The 14,353-nt window shown below is 45.3% G+C and overlaps 1 protein-coding gene across 8 annotated transcripts in view; it reads right to left on the bottom strand.

The window, feature by feature from the left end:
• LPIN2 (lipin 2) overlaps positions 1-14,353 on the bottom strand; it is a 397,530-nt gene that overhangs the window by 226,357 nt on the left and 156,820 nt on the right. For all 8 annotated transcript variants that reach the window (XM_029591076.1, XM_029591075.1, XM_029591073.1 and 5 more), the window contains one exon: positions 687-810. In XM_029591076.1, the coding sequence (XP_029446936.1) occupies positions 687-810 (124 nt within the window). The remainder of the gene's footprint in view (positions 1-686; positions 811-14,353) is intronic.

Here is a 14,353-nt window from a genome sequence, read left to right as displayed (position 1 = left end):
AATAGTAGCTTGTGATCCATCTAATGTTTGGGTGCTTGCCACGTACTTGTGACTTTGATTGGTCACGGATGGAACAGGATATTGAGCTTGATGGAGCCTTGGTCTGACCCAGTTTCTTATGTTCACTATTGAAATGTAAATAATCATGTTTTTCTGTTCATTGTAAGTTCCACTAAGTTCCTCCTTGCGCCTTCATGTTTTCTTTGTTTAACTGTTCAGCAATAATTAATTGTTAATTGTTTAACTGTTCAATGTAAATCGCCAACGAGGCGATAGTTTTTTCCTTGTAAACCGGTGTGATATGTATATTATACAGGAACATCCGGTATATAAAATCCAAAAATAAATAAATAAATGTTCTCATATTCTTAGATTCTAATTGCGTGGGCGATTAAAAATTCCAGTGTATCTCTGCACACATGCAGATACGTGCGTGTATGGATCTTATTCAACAAATATTCTTATTAAAGACAATGGGGGAAGTCCTAAAAGAATAAGGTCTTTACATTAGAAGCCCTTTAGGGCAGGAATTTATTGTACAGCTCCATGGGTTTAGGGTATCATAATTGCTGAAATAAACTAGCTGAAAAAACTATCAATTTATTAAGTGAAAAAATGATCAAAAGTCCCTCTCACCCACCAAAAAAAAAAAAAAAACACAGGGAGAAAATTTTGAAGAAATGTACCTTGGTTGATTCTGGAAAACCTCCCCATGTCCATTCCATGTGAGATTCTGCTCTAAGCAGGCTCTCTGATGGCTTCACTTCCAGTTCTGAGTCACTTTTGGGACAAGTCGGCTGGGAGAAAGCACTATTAGGAACAACAGCAAGAAGAATCCAGTGATTATATATGTTAGCTGTACAGCTGTTTCTATAAAAAGATGCTTCAAACATTCAAGTACAGGATGTTCCACTGCAATGGATTCCTAACTTAATTGTTGCTGAATATAGCAGACTGCACTGTGATGTTTATAAATTGATATTCGATGAGGATAAGATTATAATCACACTGTGTGAATTACAAGACAGAAAAGGGTGACGCCTTTTTTTAAATTCAATCATATGAAGGAAACAAAATTTTAAAATAGGGGAATGAGACAGACAAGATAACCAGTTTGGGAGTCAACATACGACACAAGGGAGAAGTCAGCCCATATGAGCACAACCTGATTTGGAATGACTTGCCATCAACCCTAGTGGCTCTAGGTCAAGCCAATGTTGCATGGATCTTCCTTGAGTGGACCAGGAGAATCCACTTTTTCTGCCATTCTGCCTGTACTATTTCGTTTTGAGTGGTTATACTTTTATATGTATCGTTACATTGTCAGGTGACAGCACCCATCTGGAGTTACCTGGAGAATGCAACTAAGGAACCAATGATTAGTCAAGTATAGCCACCCAACTGATCCAAGTTGGAGCTGTTTTTTGGGGGTTTTTTTAAATTTTGCCCAAAAAAAAGTAGGCCCCTTGAACATTGTAGGCCCTAGCCAAATGGCCACGCTGGCACCCCCTCTCTCTTTTTTTTGCAAAATCATTTTTATTGCGAAGACGTGCATTTCCACAAGCACAAAGAACATACAGGAAAAAATTATATCTACAGGATAATACTCGGTACAGTAGTTATGCAAACCTTCTTTTAAATACCAACATCCAACCCCTGTAATCAAACTAACACTCCCCAAACCGATCATCCCTCCCTTTCAAGCATACATGCCAGTCACACCTCACGCGTCCCACTCATACAGCCACCACATCTAACAAACACAACCTTCCCTCCCCCCCCCCCCCCCCCCCAAAAGCCCTGCCCAGAAGCCCCCGTTCCCCTTGTCATTAACAGGTCCCTGCACGGAATAGCAAAACGGGGAAAAAAAAATGTGCAGCATGGACCCACTCAGGGTTTAATTGCCCCGGAAGGGGTGGAATACCAAGTGACGCGGTTGCCTGCTGTACTCAAGTGATTTTCAAAATCTGGAGAGAGAAGGGAATAGTAATGAGTCCAGCAATCCGCATATTTCTTGTCCGCAGGCTTAGGAGATTTGGGAAAGTCCATTCGCTCCAGTATTACCATGTCCATCATACGATAATGCCAGGCCGTGAGGGCCGGCATAGTTGAGGGATCAGTCCAAACAGCAAGTATAGTACGGCAGGCTAATAGAAAAGCAAGCCTGCTGAAGCGATCCTGGGCCCTAGTACACTTCTCAGAAAGCACCCACTGTCCAACCAGCAGAAGGACAGCAGACATTTGTAGAGGGATCTGGATACATTTAGTGACACAAGCCATTATCTGAGAGCAGAAAGTCTCCAGAGACTGGCAAAGAATCAACTGATGCAACATGGTGCCCTCAACTTTGGAGCATTTGATACACAATGAAGAAGAGAGGCGACCCATGCGATAACATCACACATCACAAATAGTATGATGGAGAATCCGAAAGTGTAAGTCTCGCAAACCACTATCTTTCAGCAGTCGATGGAGAGAGGTGAAACAAGAGGCGAGGAAGGTAACAGTGACGTCCCTTGCACAAAAAGGTGTCCAATAACGTGCCAAAAGATCAAGATGAGATGTTGGCAGCACACTTTTAATTAGCCTACTCCATCCTTTTATAGAGTTGTGCGAGTACGCAAATTCAAACAGTTTTAGCAAAAGCGGCTTCTCGTAGGTACTCTGGCTGCCAGCGAAAAGCCTGCAGGTAGTAGACAGCTTGCAGATAAGCGAAGAAAAACTTGCATGATAGCTGGTAAGTTTCAACCATAGTCGCATATTGGATCACTTAAGGGGCGTGTTCCTCGAAATAGTGAAAGGCATACATGAGGCCACTACGAGCCCAGGTCTTGAATATCCCATTTGCGCTAATACCAAGCTGAAAGTCACAGCTGCCCACCAGCAGGGTTAGCTGCGAAAAAGAACCTGGCAGACAGTAGACACGTTGGAGCCATTGCCAAGCCCTTCGGCAAGGATGAAAAAACACTTAGGAATGGCTAGAGATTGCACTGTGGCAGCAGGGGCCTGAACCACATACAAAGGAGACCAGGGCAAAGTCATACGCATTAGCATCCCCTCTTCACAGTAAGTATAGGTATCAACAACCCATTCCCCAATAAAGCACAGCTGACAGGTGATGTTGTAGGCTCGAAAGTCAGGCAGTCCCAGCCCTCCCTGAGCTTTAGAATACACCAAAGTTTGATACATAATCCAGGTGCGCTTGCCTGCCCATAGAAATTTAATCAGCCCCCCCTTGCAGCTTTTTAAGATCGAGAGCCTTAAGTCAAAGGGGGAGCATATGCAGCTTGTATAGCAATTTGGGAACAATCATCATTTTAATTAAAGCACATCGCCCATAGAAATTGAAGGGAAGTGTGACGGGGTCTATGTCCCAAACCAGAACAGTCGGGTAAAGACCCAGGAACCAAAGATTCAGGAGAAGGGGGGGAAGGAAAATACAGCAACACCAGGCTAGAGACGTCCCTTGGTTCCTTCCCCCAGAGATTATAAGACCAGAGGAGCCACAGGTGTGGGAAATGGGGGGGGGGGGGGGGAGCTCTGGGAACCAATCTTTGGCCTCAAGGGGAGGGCCAAATTGAGGAGGAGCCTTTCCAAAGCCAATCGCCTATGATTGGAGGAGGAGTCTCCACAGGATAAAAAGGACTCCCTAGTAGAGCAGTCTCAGTCTTCTGCCGGGGACTGAGGAGGAAGAATCGGACTACCTGGCTGCGCTGGGAGACTTTGGCACTGGATATTCCCCGACCGTGTGAAGGACTGCAACCACTATCACAAAGAAGGTGAGCGTGGGGACTTCTGTTTGTTTGGACGTACGACAAGGATATTTTGCCTGGAGAACTGCCAGCAGGTGGTTGTATCTTAGGGAAGAGGAAAACATCCCGAGAGATACGGTGGGTGGTGGCAGTTAGGCCCAGTGGGGTCAGACTTTGGCACAGTGGATTTAAGTTGGTTGGAGAGGAACTTTTGAAGCCAGTCTTCAGGAACTGAGTTGCTGGCTCAGTGGGGAAGGCATCTGCCTTCTATCCAGGTGGAGGGGGTTCAAACCCCACCTAAGGACTTTGTAAAGAAAAATAACTTTAACCTACTATTTGAGTTCCTGAATGACCAGGGCAGCTCCTTCAGGGATTGGACCCTGGAACGGACACAATTAACAAGGTGTGGACCGATGAAAGCTTCACAGGAAGAGACTGCCAAGCCTGCAACTGTCGCCCCAAATCTGCCAAGATTGCACAGATATTTAACTCATATAGCTTATCCAACTCTCTAGGGATCCAAACCCCTAAATATTTCAACTTCCTAGGTGTCCACATAAAGGGAAAAGAGCCGAGCCACGTCGTGGGGAGCTGTGGGTGTAATACCAATGCCTCAAGTCGGGCCTTTCTCTAATATGAAGGCCCGCTATGTCTCGGAACTGCGTGAAAATCGAGAGTATAACCGGCACACTCTGTTGGGGCCAGCCTACAAACAAAAGGATGTCGTCTGCAAACATAGCTAGTTAGTCTCAGCGGGCACCCCGTTTAATCTCCCAAAATCCTTTTTCACACCGGAGCTTTTCAGAGAGCGGCTCAATTGCCAGTACAAAAAGCAGGGGGGAAAGCAGACATCTCTGCTGTATGTCACAATGTAGGGGAAATGAGCACGATAGGCCCCCGTTAATAATAATTTGAGCACTGGGATTGTGATAGAGCTTGTAACCATACAACAAAATCCCCAGCTATTCCATATTGCTGGAGGACCCAAAACATATAATCCCAGGACAGGGAGTCAAAAGTCTTTTCAGCATCTAAACTAAAGATGAGGGCCTCCACTCGTGAATGATAATGAAGGGCTGCAATAATCCGGCGAACATTTTGCACACCCTGACAATGGGGAACAAAACCAGTCTGATCAGAATGCACCAAAATAGTATTAAGCTGGGCCGCCAGGACCGCTGCAAGGATTTTCATGTCCACATTAATAAAAGAAATGGGCCTATAAGACCCCACTTCTTGTGGATCCCGCCCCTTTTTTGGCAATAGAACAATAGTTGAACAGTTTTCGTCCGGTGGCAAGTGTTTTACTTGAATTAGGGAATTATAAAAGGATATGAGATTAGGCAGTAAGGGAAATTTTAGGATTTTATAAAATTCATTACTGAGCCCATCAGGACCAGCCGCTTTCCCCTTTTTCAATTTCTGGATAACAGCAAAAATTTCAGAGTCCATGATGCGGGCGTTGAGCACAGAAAGCTTGTCGCCAAGCAGTTGTGGCCAATTAAAATTTTGAAAGAAAACCTCCGACACCAGCAGCATGTGAGGCTTAGACTCATAATTTCTTATAGTACCCACAAGACTGTCTTCAATATCCTGCTGTCGAGTACAGTACGCCCCGTCACCACCCCAAACCCCCGTAACAAAAGATTTTGTTCTACGAGGTCTAACTAAATTGGCAAGGAGTCTACCCGGAACATTCCGATGTTTGAACAGCTGGTATTTATAATATCTTAAGGATTTTGATGTTCTCTGATGTAAAGCAGTATTCAGAGCCTGCCGCACTCGGTCTGCCTCCTGCTTGTTCGCTGTGGCAGGATCCCGGACAAAATTTGCCTGTGCTCTCTTTAACTCAGTGGTGAGATGCAGAATTTCTGCATTTCTCTGCTTATTTCGTGTGGCCACATAAGCTATAATTTTCCCCCTCATTACTGCTTTTCCCGCGAGCCATAATGTGTGTGGAGCAACGTTGGGCATATTATTAAATTTAATATATTCATCCCAGCCCCTTGAATATACTCCCGAAAGCGCAGATCAGAATCTAAATCTGGAGGTATTCACCAGGAAAAAGCCGGAGGGGACCTACCCAACCATGGAGTGACAGATACAGGAGCATGATCAGAAAGTGAAATAGGCCCTATGTTGGTGTCAGTGACACGAGGGAAAAAATGTTCGAGCACAAGGATTTAATCCAGCCGGGAGTGAGAGCTATGAGGGTGGGAAAAAAAAAAGTAAAATCCTGGTCCCTGGGATGCAGAAGCCGCCAAACATCTATTAGGTTTAACTCATGACAAAGAAAATTGACGCCCGAATTCAGATCATTGCCGCCCGGGGCCCTAGGGGGTTTGCAATCAATTTGCTTGTCCATAACAGTATTTATTAAAATTGCCTCCCAGGATGAGGGCACAATCCGGCAATTTCACTAAAATACTCACCAAATGGACAAAATAGTCATGAGAGTAGACATTTTGGGCATATGCATTACAGAAAGCAATCCTTTGTTGGTAGAGAGTTCCCACCACCACAACATAGCGACCCTCCACATCCTGCAGCACCTCGTCCAGCTGAAATGGTACCTGTTTATGGAAGAGTATCGCAACACCTCTCCGCCTCAGAGTATGAGGAAGAGTAGCACCTCCCAACCCACTCCCGCTTCAATTTATTATGTTCCACCTCAGTCAAGTGAGTCTCTTGGAGAAAGACCACCTAACCTTTTAAACGCTGAAATAGGGACAGTAATTTTTGGCGTTTAATCGGAGAATGTATACCATCCACATTCAGGGATGTTATCTTAACCAATACCATGACAGCTGGCTAAAATAGGAAAATACAGCGTGTATTAAAGAGAAAAAAAAACTTTGCCAGTGATCAGACCAAACGCCCCCCATCTCCCACTTCAGGCTCCTGGGCGTTTTCTTGAACCCCCCTCCCCCCCCCATCCTGTTGCTCACGCACATACTCAAACCTTATCCATACCCCACACACACTAAGTACATCCAGACCCAAAACTCCTTGCTCCTCAAGAGGCACAAAGTACCCACTGTCCCTGTAGGGTGCACTGGCTTTCCCTCTGCCCCCTCCCCCCCATAGCATCTCTCCCATCCACCCTCTTCCGCTAAACAGATAACTTCAGGTGTTTAGAACAGATTAAAGAGAACTTGGGAAACTGAACAACCAACAGAGCCAGCCCCCAGACATCAGAAAAAAGGCAGCAGAGGCAACGCAGAGACAGTGGCTCATCCCTCTGTAAAGGCCCAAGATCAGTCAGTTATTTGCTCTGATGGAAGAAAAATTGAGGCGCTGGCGAAATCAAATAAAGTACACCGCTGCCCTTCAAGTAACATTGCCTGGTTCCAGCGAGGATATAAAGGAATCGGCTTCTTCCTTTTTGCAGAAAAAGAGGACAGTGCTGTTAAGTTGAACTCGTAGCTTAGCAGGAAAAGAAGAGCAAACTGTATCCCCCTTTTGTGTAACTCTGTGCAAGCAGGAGATAAGGCTTTACGTTGCGCAGATACTGCGGCGGAGAAATCATGGAACAACAGGATCTTGTGCCCCTGGTACTCCACTCCAGAGTGCTGCCGAAAAGCTCGCATAAGCTGAATTTTGTGGGACCACACCCCGCAGGTCTGAAGGCCAAATGCCAGAAGGGAGACGGAGGATGGCAGCCGATTCACGGGAAAGGAACCCGGGCCCGGATCGCTGAAGCTGTGGGAGGGTCGTACCACTTTTTGGCTCCTTACCGGCCACAGATGCCTTGTTTTCACCACAAATCATGGCAAAACGGCAGCCCCAGACGTCCGGATCAGCCTCCCAGCAAAAAAAGGGGCCATCAGATTTTATTTGGAGGAGGGGGCCCGGAGCGAGCAGACTAGGCTGCCGACCCCGGTGACGTCATCCTGGAAGTCCTCATCTCCTCTCTCCTGAAGTGAGTAGAATGGTCTTGGGCTGTTAAACATTTAAAGCTATTTTCACATTTAGGATATCTCACAGCTGGTATTGTGAACAGCTGCTAACACCACCAAATGAAGAGGCTGCGATGTCACAATATAAATCAGTATAGTCTGCCTCCATCAGCTGGTAGGGGAAGATAACCCACTTGTCATGGCTGGACTGGTGTAGCAGCACAAGATGTAAATAGCTATTTAACTGATAAAAGCTGCAGTGCAGGAGAATTGGGTTTGAGCCTATCTGGCAGGGCAGGTAGAATTTGGGTGTGTTGCAGAAGTGATGCGCTCAGGCCCTGGATGAGATGAAAGGCAATAGCTATCACTGGAGTCAACCCTGCTAGTGGAAAGAAGGCACTGCTGTGTAGGATGACATTTCTCTATTAGCCTTTACCATGCAAGGGGGGCAATAGCCATATGGGTCTGCCATCCTAAAAAGGTTTAAATATAACAGCTGCTTTTAAAAAGGAGATAAAACAGCTTTTAAACTAGAACAAGGGGAAAGCATGGTTCAGAAGGAGGTATCTTTGAAGGATACTAATGAAACAGGAGAGTTAGGGCATCTCAGCAGAGAGCTTCCAATAAAAGCAAAAGTAGCACATGTGCCTATAATTAAAGAATCACCTGAGCTAAAGGATTCCAAATTATCCCTTTCAACTGAAAAGCAGGTTGTTAATACAAACAAAAACAATACTTTGAAATGTCTGTATGCCAAAGCCAGAAGTCTAAGTAGTAAGATGGGAGAGCTAGAGTGTATAGTAGTGAAGGATGAAATAGACATTCTCAGAGACCTGGTGGAAGGAAGATAACCAATGGGACAGTGCTATACTATGGTAGAAATCTTTCAATGATAGGGAGGATCAACTTGGTGGTGGGGGTGACATTTTATGTATAGGAGGATACAGAGTCAACAGGATAAAGATCATACAAGAGACTAAATGCACAGTAGAATCTTTATGGGTAGAAATCCCATGTGTGCTGGGGAAGAATACAGTGATAGGAGCATATTTATTTTATTTTATTTATTTAAAATTTTTATATACCGACATTCATCCAGGATATCACATCGGTTTACAGTGTAACACAAACAAACGCCAAGCATGGCACTTTACATTGAACAAATAAAACAAGTTAACAAATGAATAAATGAGGGTGTGAACAAGGGGAAAATTGCATTAAATACTCAACTAGGTTTGTAATTATATACATATGTACAAAAGGAAGACACTAAGAGATAAACAATTTAGGAGTGCTAGGAGGAGAGGGGGGAGTGATGAGCAGAGGGAAGGGGTGAGAAAAAGGTAGGAGAAGGGCGAAGTGAGGGGAAGGAGGACCAGAAGAGGGGGGCAGAGGAGAGGAAGGGTGGGCAGTAGAGAGGAGGGAGAAATTAGGTGTATGCCTTGGTGAAGAGCCAGGTCTTGAGCTTCCGCTTGAACGATTTGATGCATTCCTCTTGCCGTAGTTCAACTGGCATTGTGTTCCAAAGGGTCGGCCCGGCTATCGATATTGCACGGGCTCTGGTAGATGTTAGTTTGTAGAGTTTAGGGGAAGGGATGGGCATAGTTGCGAGATGTGCGTGTCTAGTAGGCTTATTAGACTGGTGTAAGCGGAAGGATTCATTAAACCAGTTCATTTCAGGATTGTAAAGAGCCTTGTGGATGAGAGAGAGAGTCTTATATTGTATACGGGAAGCTATTGGGAGCCAATGTAGATCTTTTAGAACAGGTGTAATATGGTCGTGTCTGCGTAAGTTGGTCAAGATTCGGGCTGTTGTGTTTTGTAAAATTTGAATGGGGTGAATGGCGTTGTTGGGAAGGCCAAGGAGAAGGGAGTTGCAGTAGTCTGTTTTGGCGAAGATGGTGGTTTGGAGCACTGTTTGGAAATCGGGGGGGTGTAGTAAGGGTTTTAGTTTTTTTAGTGTATGAAGTTTAAAGAAGCCATCTTTTAGTATGTTGTTGATAAATTTCTTCAGTGTGAAGTGCCCATCGAGAATGATACCCAGATCACGGACTTGTTGAGCAAATTGGAACTGTGAAAGAGGGGGAAGGATCGAGTGGTTAAGGGGTGAGATGAGCATGATTTCAGTTTTAGTAGTGTTGAGAGCTAGGTGGATGGAAGAAAGGAGATTGTTTATGGATTGGAGAGTATTGTTCCAGAAATCCATGGTTTTAGAAATAGAGTCAGTGATGGGTATGAGGAGCTGAACATCGTCAGCATATATGTAGTGTGGGAGATTTAGGCTAGATAGGAAGTGACAGAGGGGTAGGATGTAAATATTGAAGAGGGTTGAAGAGAGGGATGAACCTTGAGGGACACCTTGATTAAGGGGGATAGCCTAGCTGAATTTTGTACTCTCTGTTGCTGAGATAAGAATTGAACCAGTTGAGGGCAACACCTGTAATGCCTATTTCAGTCAACCGCTGTAGGAGAATGGGATGGCTGACGGTGTCAAATGCGGAGGAGATGTCAAGGAAGACAAGTATGTATGATTGTCCTTTCTCAAATCCTTTAATAATGTGGTCTGTTTGGGAGAGTAGAAGAGTCTCAGTACTATGAGATTTCCGAAAGCCGTATTGTGCGGGGGCAAGGATGTGATTGTCTTCAAGGTATTCTGTGAGTTGCTTGTTAACAGTTTTTTCAAGGAGTTTAGCAATAAATGGAAGATTGGAAATAGGGCGACAGTTGGCTAGATCAATGGGGTCAAGTTTGGGTTTCTTTAGGATGGGTTTGACAATAGCCTGTTTCAAGGGGAGAGGTACCTGTCCCAAGTTAATGGCGAGGTTAATGATATTTGTTAATGGTTTGGCAATAATATTGGGTATTGTGAGGAGATGTTTTGTGGGTATGGTGTCAGATGGGTGAGTGGAAGGTTTGGCTTTCTTGATAAAGGTTTCTATTTCTAATGTTGAGGTGCAGTCTAGGGAGGAGAGAACAGTGGTATTGTTGCAGGTCTTTGTATTGATGAAATCGGGTTCGACAATGTTGATGGGACTGGCACAAGGGGTGAACTTTGCATATGATCATCCACCTCACCAAAATGATGAGACTGATGATGAAATGCTAAGAGAAATCAGGGAAGCTAACCAGTTTGGCAGTGCGGTAATAATGGGAGATTTCAATTATCCCAATATTGACAGGGTAAATAGATCATCAGGACATGCTAGAGAGGTAAAGTTCCTGGATGGAATAAATGACTTCTTCAACTGGTTCAGGAACAGATGAGAGGGAGCTATTTTAGATCTAGTTCTTAATGGAATGCAGGATTTGTGAGAGGTAACTGGGGTAGGCAATTGTGATCGTAACATGACCAAATTTGAACTACTGTCTGGAAGGGGGACAATATGTAAATCACCGCTCTAACACTAAACTTTCAAAAGGGAAACTTTGATAAAATGAGGAAAATGGAAAAAAAAACTGAAAGGTGCAGCTGCAAAGGTTAAGTGTACAACAGGCGTGGATGTTGTTAAAAATACCATCTTAGATGTGCAGTCCAAATGTATTCCATGCATTAAGAAAGGCAAAATGATTTCTGGCATGGTTAGAAGGTGAGGTGAAAGAGGATATTTTAGCCAAAAAATGTCCTTCAATAACTGGAAGAAGGATTCATCTGAAGAAAATCAGAAAAAGCATAAGCATTGTCAAGTTAAATGTAAAACACTTAAGACAGGCTAAGAGAATTTGAAATTAAGTTGGCCGTAGAGGCAAAAACTAATAAACTTTTAAAAATATATCCTAAGCAGGAAACCTGCAAGGGAGTTGATAGGATAACCGAAGGGTTAAAGGGGCCATCGTGGAAAGACTAATGGAGAAATTACTTACCTGATAATTTCGTTTCCTTAGTGTAGATAGATGGACTCAGGACCAATGGGTATTGTGCTCTTCTGCTAGCAGATGGGAGACGGAGTCAGATTTCAAAGCCGACGTCACTCTAGATATACCCCTGCAGTAACCTCAGCTCTTCAGTATTCTCTTCGAAAAGCCATTGTGGATATATCTTTGCTTAAATAACTTGATTAAACTTGAGTAAAACTTGAACTGGTTCAACTAATTTCCAAATTGGAGACCGCCAGTGCACTCAACCAATTAACGCCAACATCGGACAAACTGTGGGTGTCGAACTAGGGGTAGGCCGAGACTTATCCGTATTTGCTTAGTCTCGAGGTTTGTTATACGAGGTTCGTTTTTTTGGGTATTTTTTTCTGGAACAGCCGTGGACTGAATGCTGAGTCTAACTGTCTACACTAAGGGAAACAAAATTATCAGGTAAGTAATTTCTCCATTTCCTAGCGTGTAGCCAGATGGACTCAGGACCAATGGGATGTACAAAAGTCACTCCCGGACAGGGCGGGAGGCTGCCCGTGGCCCACTTAATACTGCCCTTGCAAAAGCTGCATCTCCCCAGGCCTGAACATCCAGGTGGTAGAACCTGGAGGTGGTGTGTATGAAGGACCACGTCGCTGCCGGACAGATCTCGGCGGGCGACAGCAGCTTGGTTTCTGCCCAGGAGACTGCCTAGGCCCTCCTAGAATGAACCTTAACCTGTAGAGGTAAGGCCTTTCCTGCCTCTATGTAGGCTGCCTTGATTAGTTCTTTGTTCCAGCAGGCTATGGTAGCCCGCGAGGCCGCTTCTCCTTGTTTCTTCCCACTGCGAAGAACGAATAAGCGATCCATTTTGCACACCAGTTCCAATCTTTCCAGGTATCTCACTAGGAGTCTGCAGACATTCAGGTGGTGAAGAAGGCGTGAGCCTTCCAAGTCCATATGTTCATCCGGAGCTGGTAGCGAGATGGTTTGGTTCAAATGAAACTCGGAAACCACTTTTGTTCGGAAGGAAGGAGGGGACAGTGCGCAGTTGTATGTTCCAGGTGTGAACCTGAGGAATGTTTCCCGACAGGATAGAGCCTGTAGTTCGGAGATGTGACAAGCTGAACATATTGCCACCAAGAATGCCGTCTTCAATGTTAAGAGGCGTAGTGACAGATCGCGTGTTGGTCTGAAGGAAGCCCCAGCTAGGAAGTCTAATACTAGATTGAGATTCTATAGAGGCACTGGCCACTTTAGGGGTGGTCGGAGTTGTTTAACCCCTTTCAGGAAGTGGGAAAGTTCAGATGGGTTGATAGCCGGATACCATCCACTTTTGCTCTGAAGCAGGTCAGTGCGGTTACTTGGACCTTGAGGGAGTTGAGTAACAACCCCTTCTTCATACCGTCTTGTAGGAACTCCAGAATCATGGGAATCTTGGCTGTCCAAGGGAGAATCCCACGGTCCTCACACTCTGCTTCGAATACTCTCAGATCCATATGTATGACAGGGATGTGGAGAATTTGCGTGCTCGGAGCAGGGTGTCAATCACGGCCTTTGAATAACTGCGCTTCTTCAGGCGAGTCCTCTCAAGGGCCAGACCGTAAGAGAGAATAGAGACAGATCTTCGTGGAGAATCTGGCCCTGCCGGAGAAGGTCCCTATGTGGAGGTAGGCACAGATGGCTCCCAACAAGGAATCTTTGCATGTCTGCGTACCATGATAGTCTTGGTCAATCCAGGTCAACTTGTAGAACTAGTCCCCTGTAATATTCTATAAGAACATAAAAAACTGCCATACTGGGTCAGACCAAGGGTCCATCAAGCCCAGCATCCTGTTTCCAAAAGAGGCCAAACCAGGCCACAAGAACCTGGCAATTACCCAAACACTAAGAAGATCCCATGCTACTGATGCAATTAATAGCAGTGGCTATTCCCTAAATAAAATTGATTAATAGCATTAGTGGACTTCTCCAAGAACTTATCCAAACCTTTTTTTGAATCCAGCTACACTAACTGCACTAACCACAGGATCTATCTTGCGGATGACCCTGCCCAGTAGTGGCCATAGGGGGAAGGCGTACAGTAAGTCTTCGTCTGGACGAGAGTGTCAATTCCTTGGGATTGCGGCTCTCATCTGCGGCTGAAGAACCTGGGGACTTGGGTACGGAGGCGGGTGGCCAGTAGGTCCATGGCTGGAAGGCCCCAGCAATTTATTATCAATTGGAAGGCTATGGTCGACAGTGTCCATTCCCCTGGGTCCAGGCTCTCTCTCTGCTGAGGAAGTCTGCTGAGATGTTGTCTTTTCCTGTGATGTGGGAGGCCGAGATCCCTTGAAGGTTTATCTCCGCCCATGCCTTGAGAGGGTCTATCACCAGAGACACCTGCTGGCTCTTGGTTCCTCTCTGGCAGTGGCAGTTGATGTAAGCAACTGTTGTTGCATTATCAGACATTACTCAAATTGCTTTGCCTCGGAGTCTGTGGCTGAGTTGCAGGCATGCTAGTCTGACTGCTATAGCTTCCAGGTGGTTTATGTTTCATTCCGCCTCTTCCTTGTTCCATTGTCCCTGGGCTGTCAGTTCCTGATATTGGGCTCCCCACCCTCGCATCCGTGGTGAGCAAGATCCAGTTCGGTGGGGATAGGCTTACTCCTCTGCTTAGGTGGTCTTCCTGTAGCCACCACTGGAGCTGAGAATATACCTCTGCTGGTAGATGGAGGCGAATTGAGTAGTCCTGGGACAGCGGGTTCCATTGTGATAGTAAGGAGTGCTGGAGCGGTCGCATATGGGCCCTTACCCAAGGGACGACTTCCAGGGTTGATGCCATGAGGCCAAGAACTTTAAGGTAGTCCCATACCTTGG

This window comes from Rhinatrema bivittatum, chromosome 2 (genome assembly GCF_901001135.1).
Source record: "Rhinatrema bivittatum chromosome 2, aRhiBiv1.1, whole genome shotgun sequence".
NCBI lineage: Eukaryota > Metazoa > Chordata > Amphibia > Gymnophiona > Rhinatrematidae > Rhinatrema > Rhinatrema bivittatum.
Note: the sequence above shows the minus strand (reverse complement) of the source record. Positions and strands in the feature narration are given on the sequence as shown.